Source organism: Nanorana parkeri, unplaced genomic scaffold (assembly GCF_000935625.1).
Source record: "Nanorana parkeri isolate BGI_ZX_2015 unplaced genomic scaffold, ASM93562v1 scaffold339, whole genome shotgun sequence".
NCBI lineage: Eukaryota > Metazoa > Chordata > Amphibia > Anura > Dicroglossidae > Nanorana > Nanorana parkeri.
Window position 1 is genome coordinate 598083 of NW_017306607.1, and position 13811 is coordinate 611893.

At 45.3% G+C, this 13811-nt stretch overlaps 1 protein-coding gene across 1 annotated transcript in view; it reads left to right on the forward strand.

Annotated features, from left to right (window-relative positions):
- DYNC1H1 (dynein cytoplasmic 1 heavy chain 1) overlaps positions 1-13811 on the forward strand; it is a 77830-nt gene that overhangs the window by 15385 nt on the left and 48634 nt on the right. The window contains exons 10-25 of the mRNA XM_018558435.1: positions 103-252; positions 337-483; positions 573-713; positions 1619-1795; positions 2723-2833; positions 2917-3036; positions 4313-4552; positions 5364-5519; positions 5612-5725; positions 5808-5918; positions 5998-6207; positions 7310-7456; positions 7549-7715; positions 7797-7970; positions 9635-9800; positions 11701-11889. Of these exons, the coding sequence (XP_018413937.1) occupies positions 103-252; positions 337-483; positions 573-713; positions 1619-1795; positions 2723-2833; positions 2917-3036; positions 4313-4552; positions 5364-5519; positions 5612-5725; positions 5808-5918; positions 5998-6207; positions 7310-7456; positions 7549-7715; positions 7797-7970; positions 9635-9800; positions 11701-11889 (2520 nt within the window). The remainder of the gene's footprint in view (positions 1-102; positions 253-336; positions 484-572; positions 714-1618; positions 1796-2722; positions 2834-2916; positions 3037-4312; positions 4553-5363; positions 5520-5611; positions 5726-5807; positions 5919-5997; positions 6208-7309; positions 7457-7548; positions 7716-7796; positions 7971-9634; positions 9801-11700; positions 11890-13811) is intronic.

Sequence of the window (13811 nt, forward strand, 5' to 3'; positions counted from 1 at the left end):
GAGCTGCTGGCGGACTGAGTTGTACATTAGCTTGTTGACCTGTTTCGTACAATCAGTACTTTTCTTAATAAACATGTATTTTTTTTATTTCCTGTGCCATAGATTGAAAGAATCTTGGGAGTGCGTCTTCAGGTCGGTTTGAAAACTTGGACACAGGTTCTCATGGGTCAGTTTGATGATAAAGCGGATGTTGACATGGACACTGATGCTCCTCAAGCCAGCCACAAACCAGGCGGAGAGCCCAAAATCAAGGTACGCGGTCTCGCCTTCTATACATTTCACCATTCTTAATGCTTTTTCCATATATTGAAACTGCCATGTAACCTTCCCTTGCAGAATATCGTCCACGAACTCCGCATCACCAACCAGGTCATCTACCTTAATCCACCAATTGAAGATTGCAGGTATAAGCTGTATCAGGAAATGTTCTCCTGGAAAATGACCATTTTGTCCCTGCCCAGAATTCAAAGCCAGAGATATCAGGTAATGCGCTATCGGCAGACATTCACTGACTCTCCCCTGCTGTTCTATTAAGTACTGATGAGATACTGACGCTGTTTGCTCTAAAACAGGTGGGCGTCCATTATGAGCTGTCCGAAGAAGAAAAGTACTACAGGAATGCCCTGACCCGTATGCCTGATGGGCCAAATGGACTGGAAGAATCATACAATGCTGTCATGGGTATTGTTACCGAGGTGGAGCAGTATGTCAAGGTAAGACAATCCACAGAGTCATGGTAGCTTGCTGCAGAACCGTGTTTTGTGTGTTGTATGTTGGTACATAGAGCCGTAGTGTGACAGAAGCATGCATTTGTTCACCTAGAACAGCGGTTCTCAACCTGTGGGTCGCGACCCCGTCGGGGGTCGAATGACGATTTGCTAGGGGTCGCCCGGGAGTCTCCCGCTATTAGATATCAGGTCCTTTTCTAGTGATTGGCAGCAGCAAAGGGCGGGTGCAATAGCAAATTTGCTATTGGCTATTGCAAAGTGAAATGGCCAATAGGAATCTAGCTATGCATTCCTATGGTGGCTTTTTTTTTTTTTGACGGCGTACGCCAGTGGTTCTCAAGCTGTTGGTCGCTGTGTGATTTTTCTGCTATGCTAGGTGTGAGTCCTCCTCAGCCCTCTCATAGCGCAGCAGTGTCAGTTCTCCCGCCACGCCACCAGATGTCGCTGTAGCAGCCGCGTCAAACCCTAAAATTTTATCCTTTGGGGGTCACCACAACTTGGCAAATGTTACCAAGGGGTCCTGGCCCTTGAAAGGTTGAGAACCACTGACCTAGAATGAGCCCTCACTTGAAATGGAATCGACTTCCAGTTTAGATTCTGTGCAACTCCTTTTCTAATTCCATTGCAAGTATTTGGAGAAAAGGTATTGAAGTGTTGCATATGGAGTTTGTCAGTCCCCTTTTTAATTAAGAATATATTTATATCTGCCCTCAAGATGCTAATATCTGTCAATTTTGAAATATGGGAGAGACTAATTGTGTAATATAGTGTATAGTAATGATACTTTAAAAAGCAGCCATATTTTAGGATTTAAAGGAGTTGCCTATCCCTACCAATGTTGGAATCCTTATGCTGCACTGTGAATAATCCTTTCTATTCGTATGTCGCAGGTGTGGCTGCAGTACCAGTGCTTGTGGGACATGCAAGCTGAAAACATCTACAACCGCCTGGGAGAAGACTTGAATAAGTGGCAGGCACTGCTTGTGCAGATCCGGAAGGCCAGAGGAACATTCGACAATGCTGAGACCAGGAAGGAGTTTGGACCTGTTATCATTGACTATGGAAAGGTGGGTTCTAGTGCTCATTCCACAGGTTATTAGATATGGCATGTCTGACAGCTAAACTATTTAGGGAAGGAGTCTAAAAAAATAAAATGTTACCCTGTTGTCGGGTCATTTATTTCAGCAAAGATTTTCCCATAAGATATGTGGATTTACCATATTTAGTGCATGTTATTTACCTACCAAAAAACTCCCCATGTGTAGACGTCCAAAAGCCCCAAGTGTGCTGCTTGGCACCACATTCCTTGTCTATTTTATCAATGGACCAAACAGGGACACTTTATAGTATTCCTCTTCCTCCCCTGGCAGCTGTGTAAAAGGTTATCTATGGAGGAGCTAGGCCAGTACAGACATTTACTAGCCACTTCCAGAAAAGAAAAGGGCTATCACTTACAAGGAGGGAGGGGTCTGTGCTAGGGAATGGATTCTTCCTGGAGTAGTCAGAATACCAGGCTCAGAATCGGGCCGGAACGCACTGGATCGCATTCTGGTCGGCTCCCTTTGTTTTGGGGCGGGAGGGTTTGGGGCGGTGCATTGAACTCAATAGCACCACGTCCTTCGGCTGCATGGGAAAGTGTGGCACATCAATGCCTGCATTCCCGTCTGGCGCGGTCAGAAAAAATTTGTGCATGCAGCCCCAAGTTCTGTGACGTGCCGTATATCTTTTCTTTGAAAATAAATTATTTTAATTGCAGTGTCCTTCATGGTTAGTGGATGGAGCCATGCAAAAACAAATCCCATCATGTTCCAGTAGTGTAGGAGCAGCCTAAAATAAATGTTTTTCAGACTTTTGTACACCTGTGTGACTTGTTGGCTATTCAGACAATGGACGCTGTGGATTTCATGGGATCAATAACAGTACAACCTTTTAAATAGTTTTAATAACTTTGTCAGGATGTCACTCTCCATTCTTTTTTCTTTTTGTTGTGACAGGTTCAATCCAAAGTCAACCTGAAATATGATTCTTGGCACAAGGAGGTCCTCAGCAAGTTTGGCCAAATGCTTGGGCAGAACATGACAGAATTTCATTCACAGATTTCCAAGGTATGGATCCATGATGGAATAATATTGCTTGTACTTTGTGGTTTATTTCTATTTATTTATTTTTTTAATTTTTTTTATTTCAGTCCCGTCAAGAACTGGAGCAACATTCAGTGGATACGGCCAGTACCTCGGATGCAGTGACCTTCATCACTTACGTCCAGTCTTTGAAACGCAAGATCAAGCAGTTTGAGAAACAAGTTGATGTAAGTAGACTTTGGGTTATGTGGTGGTTTGTTTGTGTTTTTTTTATCATTGTAGCTATTCATCTTTTATTCCATAGGAAAATAAAACAAGGGAATTGTTTAAGAACAACTAGAGGCTCCAGTATGACAATACAAATGCATCCTAAATCTAGTTACTGTGTGATGCACAACGTTCAGAAAATGAACAGATTACTTCCTTACCTTTCTTGACTGAGACAAATCGTCTTTAGTTTGTCTCACACGCTCCTCCTCCCAGACACTACAGCTCACAGAGGGAGTTCCTGAGCAGAAGTAGTGCTGTTTGTGCAGAAAGCAGTGGGCAGGATTAGGCGTGACTGGCAAACTAGAGGCCTGTGCATCAGTAATGGCAAAGATGGCCACATCCCCTTTTTATCGCGCTGCAGTGCAAGGAGGCACAGTCTACATGAGTGGTGAATCTGCTCTGAATTCAGGAGCACTGCAGCATTGTTGCCACCCCATCACAGGAAGCTGCATTAGGAGGCAGACTCAACAGGTATTTGTGGGAGTTTGCAGGAGGATTAAGAAAACGAAGTACAGATGCACTTATAATTAAAGGAGAACTATGAGGTGAGTGATTTTCACTCGCCTCATAGTTCTAGCTGACCTGTGACAATGAGACTGTCACAGGTCGGCTCAGTGGATCGGGAGGTGAGCGAACACATACCGGCGTTCGCTCGCCTCTCGATCCTATCACGGCTCTCTGCCGTGACGGAGGGGCTGGATTCCCCCCTCCCTGCTTCGATCCGCCATCGCTGACTGGCGGAACGGACGGGGGAGGGGGCGGGTACAGCTGGCTCTGCCTCTAGATAGGCAGAGCCAACTGTCACTCACGCAGCTGGGCGGATCCCGGCATCATTGTCGGGATCCGCTTCAATTGCGGTGTCTCAGTATACCGTGAGCTACAGCTCGCGTTATACTGAGCCTAGGGTGACAGGAGGACGCTAGTTTGTCCTCCCGTTACCCTTAGGAGAACTATGGGGGAAAAGCCTTAACCCCATAGTTCTCTTTTAAAATTGCTGCAGCACATATTTTTAATAGGACTTAGTTCTACTTCAATCAGACTTGTTTTCTAAGTCTTCATAGATCTCCACCTATCTGCGCTTCCATTCATCTTACCAAAGTCTAAATTTTTTTGACTACAGCAATAACTTCTCTCCTTGTCTGCCATTCTCCTGCTTTGCCCTCTATAAGTACCAGGTTTCTTTATGCTTTGTTCTCTGTCCACATAGTTACCTCCTTTTGCTTCCTCTTACAGCTGTACAGGAATGGACAGCGTTTGCTGGAGAAGCAGCGCTTCCAGTTCCCTTCATCCTGGCTTTACATCGACAACATCGAGGGTGAATGGGGTGCCTTCAATGACATCATGCGAAGAAAGGATTCCGCCATCCAGCAGCAAGTGGCCAATCTGCAGATGAAGATCGTTCAGGAAGACAGAGCAGTGGAGAGTCGTACCATCGACCTGCTGACCGACTGGGAGAAGACCAAGCCTGTTGCTGTAAGGGCATTGCATTTTTTCCTTCTTTTTGGAACTTTTTCTGCTTTAAGTAATTGTTAGTCCAGATGAAGCTAACTCTGATCTAGTCAGGAAAACTAAATGCAGAAAAAATGGTCTCGGGAGCATGAGTGGCTACTAACCATGCCATCAGTGTGTAGACACCTTTTTAAAGTGGAGTTTTAGTCAAACAGGAACCCAACCTGAAGCCCTAGCTTTAGCAAATGCTGCTGTGTGATCATGTGACAGCTGGTCATGTGATTTCTGTTGCAGGAAAGGATTGGTTATTCTCAAATCTGGACCTCCCCTTTAGCAGAGATCATGTGACCAAATGGTTGAGTATTTGATCACATGACAAGCCCTCATAGGATTTCTGCAGCAGAGGAATTCCATAACTTATGTTTCTTTTTATGATGGCTTCAGAGTAGTGGAATTGGTCTTTATAGGACTATAATTCCACTTTAAACCAATTTCCACAAAAAATATAATTTCACGCAAATATTTAGTTTTCTCATTTGCTTTTTCAATATGAAGAATGCAGTTAAGTGGGCCTGTCCTTTTTTTGATGGTTTCTGCAAGTGGTAGACTGATACAAGAGGGAGAATATATTGCTGGTGGATTATTCGGCTCTCCAGTTTGCATCCAAAACTTGTCACTGTTGTGTGTGTTTTTTTTTTGGTTTGTAACTTTCATGAGTTTCCCTTTAACTATGTAGCTTATAGGAGGGTGAAATGTAAAATGCAATGTTTCCTGGGACATCTCGTGTTCAGAATGCGTTATCCTGCTATTCTTTTATTGTATTTGAATGTTTCAGGGTAACCTGCGCCCTGAGGATGCCCACCAGGCTCTCACCATATATGAAGGAAAGTTTGGCAGGCTGAAAGATGACCGTGAGAAATGCGCGAAAGCGAAGGAAGCCTTGGAGCTCACAGATACCGGCCTTCTCAGCGGCAGTGAAGAACGCGTTCAGGTAGACCTAGAGATTTTACTCCTGCCGTATGCAGTGACCGATTCACAGCATGGTCATCAACTGACTCCCCTCTTTCTTGGTTTGGCCCACAGGTGGCTTTGGAAGAATTGCAAGATCTGAAGGGTGTCTGGTCTGAGCTGTCCAAAGTGTGGGAGCAGATTGACCAAATGAAGGAGCAGACGTGGGTGTCTGTTCAGCCACGCAAGGTACCAAACCTTCTCAACCTGGGTCTAGTATAAGAAAAGCTTCTGTTCCATCAGCGTACTGACTGTATTTAATTCTTTATAGCTCCGTCAAAGCTTGGATGGGCTGCTGAACCAACTGAAGAACTTCCCTGCCCGGTTGAGACAATATGCTTCCTATGAATTTGTCCAGAGACTGCTGAAGGGTTACATGAAGGTAAAGTGATGTTTTAGGAGACATGATTGCCTTGTGCCTCTGAAGTAAGGTGCTGAAGTGACATTTTGTTTGCCGTCAGGTGAACATGCTGGTGATCGAGCTGAAGTCCGAAGCCTTGAAGGATCGACATTGGAAACAGTTGATGAAGAGACTGCATGTGAATTGGGTGGTGTCTGAACTCACTCTGGGTCAGATCTGGGATGTCGATTTACAAAGAAATGAAGCCATTGTCAAAGATGTCTTGTTGGTGGCCCAAGGAGAAATGGCCTTGGAGGAATTCTTGAAACAGGTAAATTTTTTGTGTAATCCAAAGAAATAGATATATCACTTATTTAAAGCTGATACTGCTGGCAAATCTACATATACACAAATCTCTACAGTAATGTATCCATTGAAAACCTCATGTAAGGTATTTTAAAATGCAACTAGTATATGGACCTGGATTTTTACTTTGTATCAGCCACTTATAATCCCATGTACAGCAGCATTTAGATAAGAAGGGGCAGCGCTAATAGCCAATCGGTTGTGCAACATGCGATTTTTCTGACCCAAGACCCTAATAGGAAAAGAGTGCAGAGGGATGACTTATTAGTATTCCGCTGCTCTTCTGTCCATTCACAGGCTGGGGATAGTGAGGTGACCGAGCTGTGTTGACAAACTTTTTTTGTAGAGAAAAGTCAGTTCATTACTCTGGCTTTGTTGGCTAGTTGGGTTTTGGGAATCTCAGGACTGTCTGGATAAAATTACAAACCCCTGGGCAGGTAAAACAGATCCCATATGTGTTTTTTTTTATTTTAACTGTGTACTTCAAATTTCAGTTTAAAGCTCAACTCCTGAATAAATATGACCACTGGGTGGAGGGAATGGGGTAGGTGCCCACATTCTATCATTTTGCCTTTCTGCATGCCTGAGCAGACTACATGCCAGCCACAATGCATTGATGCCATGGGGCGGGATTGTGAGCATTGCCAAGAGTCTTACTCTATAGTTTCTGCCTACATTGCTGTCAATCATTGCGGTCATTGGTAGGCAGGACATACCATTAGTATGAACAATCTGGGTCCACCCACAGCAGCGAAAACTACAGCGGGGCATGTTCATGACTGGCGGTGGTGCTGAATGAGAGGGCATAATGACTACCGGTCTTATGAACAGGAAAAGGGTGAGTGAGCCCTGGAAAGAAGAAAAAAAATGGGAAAGGAATTATTCAATGACCGCTGCCAACAAAACATAAAGGAGGAATGCAAGGCAAGAGATCTCATTTACAAGTGTTTCTATATTTATGCCCACAGTTCAGATTTAAAGTGTCTTGATTCATTAAAAAAATGCTCTGTAATGTATTGTATGCCACAAAAAACAAAGGAGTCATTAGTGTAATAAATTATTTCTAGATTCGTGAAGTTTGGAATGCTTACGAACTGGATCTGGTCAATTATCAAAACAAATGTCGCTTGATCCGTGGCTGGGACGATCTGTTCAACAAGGTCAAGGAGCACATCAACAGTGTTTCAGCTATGAAGCTGTCGCCATACTACAAGGTGGGACTTTCTTTTCTGAAAACCTCTGCACATTTTTGTATGTTTTAATTTCTTTCGCTGACTCCCTTTTTGCCATAATTATTCACATCCAGGTGTTTGAAGAAGATGCCCTGAGCTGGGAAGACAAGCTAAACAGGATCATGGCTCTTTTTGATGTTTGGATCGACGTCCAGAGGCGCTGGGTGTACCTGGAAGGCATCTTTACAGGCAGCGCTGACATCAAACATCTGCTTCCTGTGGAGACTCAGCGATTCCAGAGGTACTGCTCTTCTAATGGTCTGTGGATATGTACGCAATATGCTGAGAACATGGTACTGATTAGGTTCTGTCTGTTTTTCAGTATCAGCACAGAGTTCTTGTCCCTCATGAAGAAAGTTACCAAATCGCCCCTGGTCATGGATGTCCTGAACATTCAGGGAGTGCAAAGATCATTGGAAAGGTTGGCCGACTTACTGGGAAAGATCCAGAAGGCGTTGGGAGAGTATCTGGAAAGGGAGAGGTCTTCTTTCCCCCGGTAAGTGCCTCTTTGGACATTGCAAGTCAATTTGAGCAGGACTTGGTGGCGCTTTTGGAATGTGTACCACTTCATGGTACGGCAGCAGTGTCTTCATTAGATGCTGCATCTCTCTCTGAGGTTGTGCGGCATGACTTAGTATGGGATCCTGTGAGAAACAGTGCAGAGAAAATAAGTGACAGTCTTGGATATTAAACTTTTAAATGCAGTTTAAGACTATAAAGTCTCACCGCCACGAGGTCACGGCACTCACATTCTTTATGCAACACGACTCTTAGGCAGGCCTTCTGGCTAGCCTTGGGCAATTTTTATATCTAGGCCGCTCGGTTCACCGGACAGCCTGCCAGGTTTGTGCACTGGCTCTTTATGCACGATTGAGCACCTTTTTTGACTTTACAGAAGACTGAGGGTGCAGGTACCTTCGGGCCTGTTCCTGAAGTTGGGGAGGAGATTCTGTGGCCCTTATGGGGCCCCCTGTCTCCTCCCACTCGGGTCTTCTTTCGGGGGAGCCCCCAATCTAGTACTCGGTGAACCTGTTTCGGCAGGTCCCAGAGGATCGGGGTCTGCTTGCCTACGGTAGGTGGACCTAAAGTCGTCTTGTCCCTGTCTGGAGCCTTGCGCCCCAGGTGTTCAGGAAATTGTGGCCCTTCTCATCAGAGAGGACCAAAGCACCCTCGTGCACGTTTTTGTGTGTAGTGATTTCACTATTCACTTTTTTTGTTCACAGGGGTTTTCTTTTTGTTTGCACGCTTCCACAGGCTTCATTAAATAAAAAAATATTAAGACTAAAGTCTGACATCAGGTGGTACATAGTTGACATAAGTGATGTAATACACGACTGCTCAAAAATGGGGATACAGTGTCAGACGTATCCCCATTTCAATAAAGACATTTGAAGATTCTCTTCATTCACAGAGTCGGAGTAGAGCCTAACATCTTCTTCTTCTGTACTAGCTCTAGAGCCTTCCTCTTCTGGTTAAACTGATCTATATTGCATAAGATAATGTGTATGCAAATGTATCTGTCAGTGTTGCTGAGATTTACCCTCACTTCCTGTCAAGTGAAACCAATCTCCTTTCTAGTGGTGGATGATAGCAGTAGGACCAGGGGTTCGAATTGTTCCCAAATCTATAAAAAATCAATTTGACTGGACATACAACTTAAAACTATGGAGTAAGTGTTTTTTCCCCATAGTTCTCTTTAGGTTCACGGGAGGACATGTACTAACCTCCTCCTGTGACCCAAAGCTCACTATATCGCGGGCTGTACTGAGAGCGCCGCAGCCGGGACGAATTCCCGACAATACTGTCGAGATCCACCCAGCTGCGTGAGTGACAGCTGGCTCTGCCTATCTAGTCAGCCCTGGATAATCGGGGAGGGGGGAATCTCTACGTGGAGCCGTGACTGACGGTCACCGTTCACTACAGGGAGAGTATCGGGAAGTGAGCGGATCGGTTGCATGTTTCTGCTCACTTCCCAATCAATAGAGCCGACCTGTGACCGTTTCCTTGTCACAGGTCGGCTCTCACTATGAGGAGGAGTAGAAATCATTCACCTCCTAGTTCTCAAGTATTTTCCTCTATGGGACAATGGAATGTTATTGAACTAATGCAGAATTCAAACAGGAAGGCTTTCATATATTTTAATTTTTGCACGCTGTGTAGATTCTACTTTGTTGGTGATGAAGATCTGCTGGAAATTATCGGCAACAGCAAGAACGTGCCCAAGCTGCAGAAACACTTCAAGAAGATGTTCGCTGGGGTCTCCAGTATCATCCTAAATGAGGACAGCTCTATTGTTCTGGGAATCTCTTCACGAGAAGGGGAGGAGGTATGCCTTATTTTCTTTCCCTGGGTCCACTTTACTTAGGTTTGTGCATTGTAGATCTGCATTGTAGGCCTTCCTGCAGTCAGATTTAGTCCTTGTCCCTAGAGGTTTGTGCACTGCTGTCTAGTTTTCTCAGCTGTAGCTCGCTCAGACATGTAACATGAGCCTTGCAGAAGAATTCCAAAAAACATGGAAGAATTTTGCCACAATGGTTTTATGGAAGTCGCAGGTAATTTTTAGGGATGCACCGATGTATCAGCCCCTGAAACGTATCGCCCGAAAATGGCACTTTTGGCATAATGCCAGAAAGTGCAATTTTTCTGGCTGATACAGCGGTGCATCCATTATTTCTCTCCTCCCCGCTGGGCGCTGCTGTGTCCCAGCGGGGAGGAGAGAAACTGTCACAGGCGGCCCAGTGCTGCGGGAGGAGAACGCTGTGAGCGGCCGCCGTCTCTTCTCCCACATCAGCCTACTGTCACAGAGCGGTGTGTGGGCGAAGACAGCCAGCGCTGTCACAGGAGGCTGAGCTCTCCTCCCGCTCCGCTCGCTCAGCCTCCTGTGACAGCTGTCAGGATGGAGAGCGCGTACAAGCAGTCAGTGAACACTGAGTGTTTGTACATAATTGAGGACGTATGGTTACTATATCCTCAATTATGAATGAATGGAAAGTGATCTACATTCCCTCCTGTTCATTCATAGTTGTAGGTATAGTAAACATACTATGTCCTCATGAATGATCAGTAACACTCAGTATAGAGGATTCCTGTTCAGTGATAACAGGGGCTGCAGAAAAAGAGATTGAGAACACAGAGTCCTCTATCTCCTCTTTTTCTATTTTAAAAGGGAAATATCCGGGGGTCTGTTTAGGCCCCTAATATTTCCCCAAAGCCCCTAAAAGAGTAAAAAATTAATCCATTAAATAAAAATATTTTAAAAAGTAAAAATAAAATAACAAATTTTGGTTTCGGCCTGACCTTTTTTTTTTTTTCTATTTCGGTGCACCTCTAGAAATGTTAGATCTTCTGATCGAAGCGTTTTTGCTTTTGTTCCTGGAGAGCATATCAGTTCACTGACTTACTTCTTCCTGAGAGTTGCTGTGAAACACCGCTATGTAGACTCGTGTGCCACAAAAGTCTTTGCTATCGGTTCCAGAGATTTCTCTGTGCGGTTGCAAACCTTGTGCACGATTTATTCAGAAAAAATAGCATTTGTGTGGGAATAAGTATTTGGTTATGAACCTGTGGCCCCAGGGGTTATAGTGAGAAGGACCAGTTCTCCTATCCTGGCCAGATGTTGGCCCTTAGGTTAAAGGAGAACTATGGGGTCAGGGCTTTTCCCCATAGTTCTCCTAAGGGTAACGGGAGGACACAAACTAGCGTCCTCCCGTCACCCAAAGCTCAGTATACCGCGAGCTACAGCTCCCTATATACTGAGAGCGCCGCAGCCGGGACAGATCCCGACATTACTGTCAAGATCCACCCAGCTGCGTGAGTGACAGCTGGCTCTGCCTATCTAGAGGCAGAGCCAGCTGTACCCACCCCCTCCCCTGTCCGTTCCGCCAGTCAGCGCTGGAGGATCGGACAGGGGAGGAGGGGAATCTCTGCAGGGAGCCGCGAGTAACTGTCACGGCTCTCTGCATGGACATGTTCGAGAAGTGAGCGAGCAATGGTATGTGTTCGCTCACTTCCCCATCTATTGAGCCGACCTGTGACAGTTTCATTGTCACACGTCGGCTAGAACTATGAGGTGAGTGAAAAGCACTCACCTCATAGTTCTCCTTAAGTCCATATGTTCAGATGTTTTCTTTGACTTTTTTTTTTTTTTTTTGGGGAACAAAGCAAGATCGGGGTTTTTCTGGCACATTACTTTCATATGGCATTCTAAAACCATCTCTGTTCTACAGGTGATGTTCAAGACTCCGGTGTCCATCACAGAACATCCCAAAATCAATGAATGGCTCACACTCGTGGAGAAAGAAATGAGGGTGACATTGGCTAAGCTGCTGGCTGAATCTGTCACAGAAGTGGAAATCTTCGGGAAGTCCACAGCAATCGAGCCTGACACGTACATCTCGTGGATTGACAAGTACCAGGTACGTTGTGGCTCTTACAAACACGAGGGCTGATGTTGGGTCCTTCTGTGCTTAGCAGGGGTGGCGTGTGTTCGGAGTTGGAGATTTCTCAGTGACTGCATGGATTTTCTGTTTCTTTTTGGTACTCCCCCAGTTTTAAAATAGACTTGTCTTTTTTAATAAATTGGGTGTACATTTTGTCCCTGCAAGTTTGCAAAAGCTTGTATTGCATTACATTACAGAAACAGACTGGGGGAAAAAAGACCAAGTGGTCAGTATATCTATTCTTTGTTTTTAAAAATGTTTACTTTTTTGCTTTGTGTGGACCTGTTTAAATAATTTTATTGTTTTGACTTGCTAACGTTTAGGGATACTAATATCTGTGCCGATACCGACTATTTGGGCGAGTACTCGTGCTCGCCAAAATGCTCCGATACCTTCCCCGAAACCGGAACTTGCGGTCGGAGGAATACTTCCTCTGACCAGCAGTGCCGTAGGGCAACATAGAACCAGCTTCCCGTGTAATCAGGAAGCCGGGCAGCGAGTAATGACCCGACTTCCTGATTGGCCGAGCAGCCGGCTCTTTGGCTGGGAAGCCGGCTTCCCAGCCAATCAGGATGCCGTGAGGCGGGTCATTACTCACCGCCTGGTTTCCTGATTGGCGTGGAAGCCGGCTCTGCTGATTGGCTAGGAAGCCAGTTTCCTGGCCAAACAACATGGAGCTGGCGGGAGCTTTGGGAAGCCAGGCGGCTTTACGGGCATGTTATTACCCACCGCCCGGCGTTCCTGATTGCCCGGGAAGTTTTTTCCCATGCCAGCGGAAGCATCGGTATTGGTGCATCCCTACTAACGTTGATGGAAGTCTGTGCCAAGGATCTGCTACTCTTTTGCTAAAGCAATACATTCTAACGTTACTCCTGAACTTTGACTTGAGTCATGCCCTCGTGTTCTTGAGCGCGGTTTCATATTGAGAAAGTTGCCCTTCTTATGCACACACTTAAAGGGAACTATGTGGTCAGTGTTTTTCCCCATAGTTCTCCTCAGGGTCACGGGAGGACACAAACTAGCATCCTCCCGAGACCCAAAGCTCGGTATATAGGGAGCTACAGCTCGCGGTATACTGAGACTGCCACAGCTGGGACGGGTCCCGACATTACTGTTGAGATGCACCCAGCAGTGTGATTCACAGCTGGCTCAGCCTATCTGGAGGCAGAGCCAGCTGTACCCGCCCCCTCCCCTGTTCATTCCTCCAGTCAGCGATGGGGAAGGGGGGGAATCCCTGCAGGGAGCCGTGAGTGACAATCTCGGCTCTCTGCAGGGACAGGATCGAGAAGTGAGCGAGCGACTGTATGTTTTCGCTCACTTCCCGATCTACTGAGCCCACGTGTGACAGTTTCAATGTCACAGGTCGGCTAGAACTATGAGGCTGAGTGATTTTCACTCGCCTCATAATTCTCCTTTACCTTTGAAAGCATTGGGCAATCCTAGCCTAGGACTGTGTTTTTTGAATTTTGGCAAATCCTTTTTCTGACTTTTCTTAATTTCACTCAAAGTCTTGCCTTTCTTTTTGCTCGTCCTAGGCAGGTTCTTGCAGCTTGATGTTCTCCAACTCTTGGGGAAACTGTAGCTCCAAAGAAACTCACACGTCGGCTCAAACTAGAAGGATGAGTGAAAATCACTCGCTTCATAGTTCTCCTTTTAATCTCTGTAAAGGTATCAATCCTGTTCCTTCTTCCCCAACGTCTCTACATTTTAAGTTCCCCCAATCTCTCCTGATAGGTTTTATTTCTCAGACCTTGCACCATTTTTTTGCCTGGTTTTTGTATCAATTATAGGAGATTGAGACTTATGCAAATGGTTCTTTTAAAACATCAGCAGAATAGGTCAACTTGTATAAATTCATAAAATCTTCTTTTTTTTTTTTTTTTTTTTTTTTTTTTTTT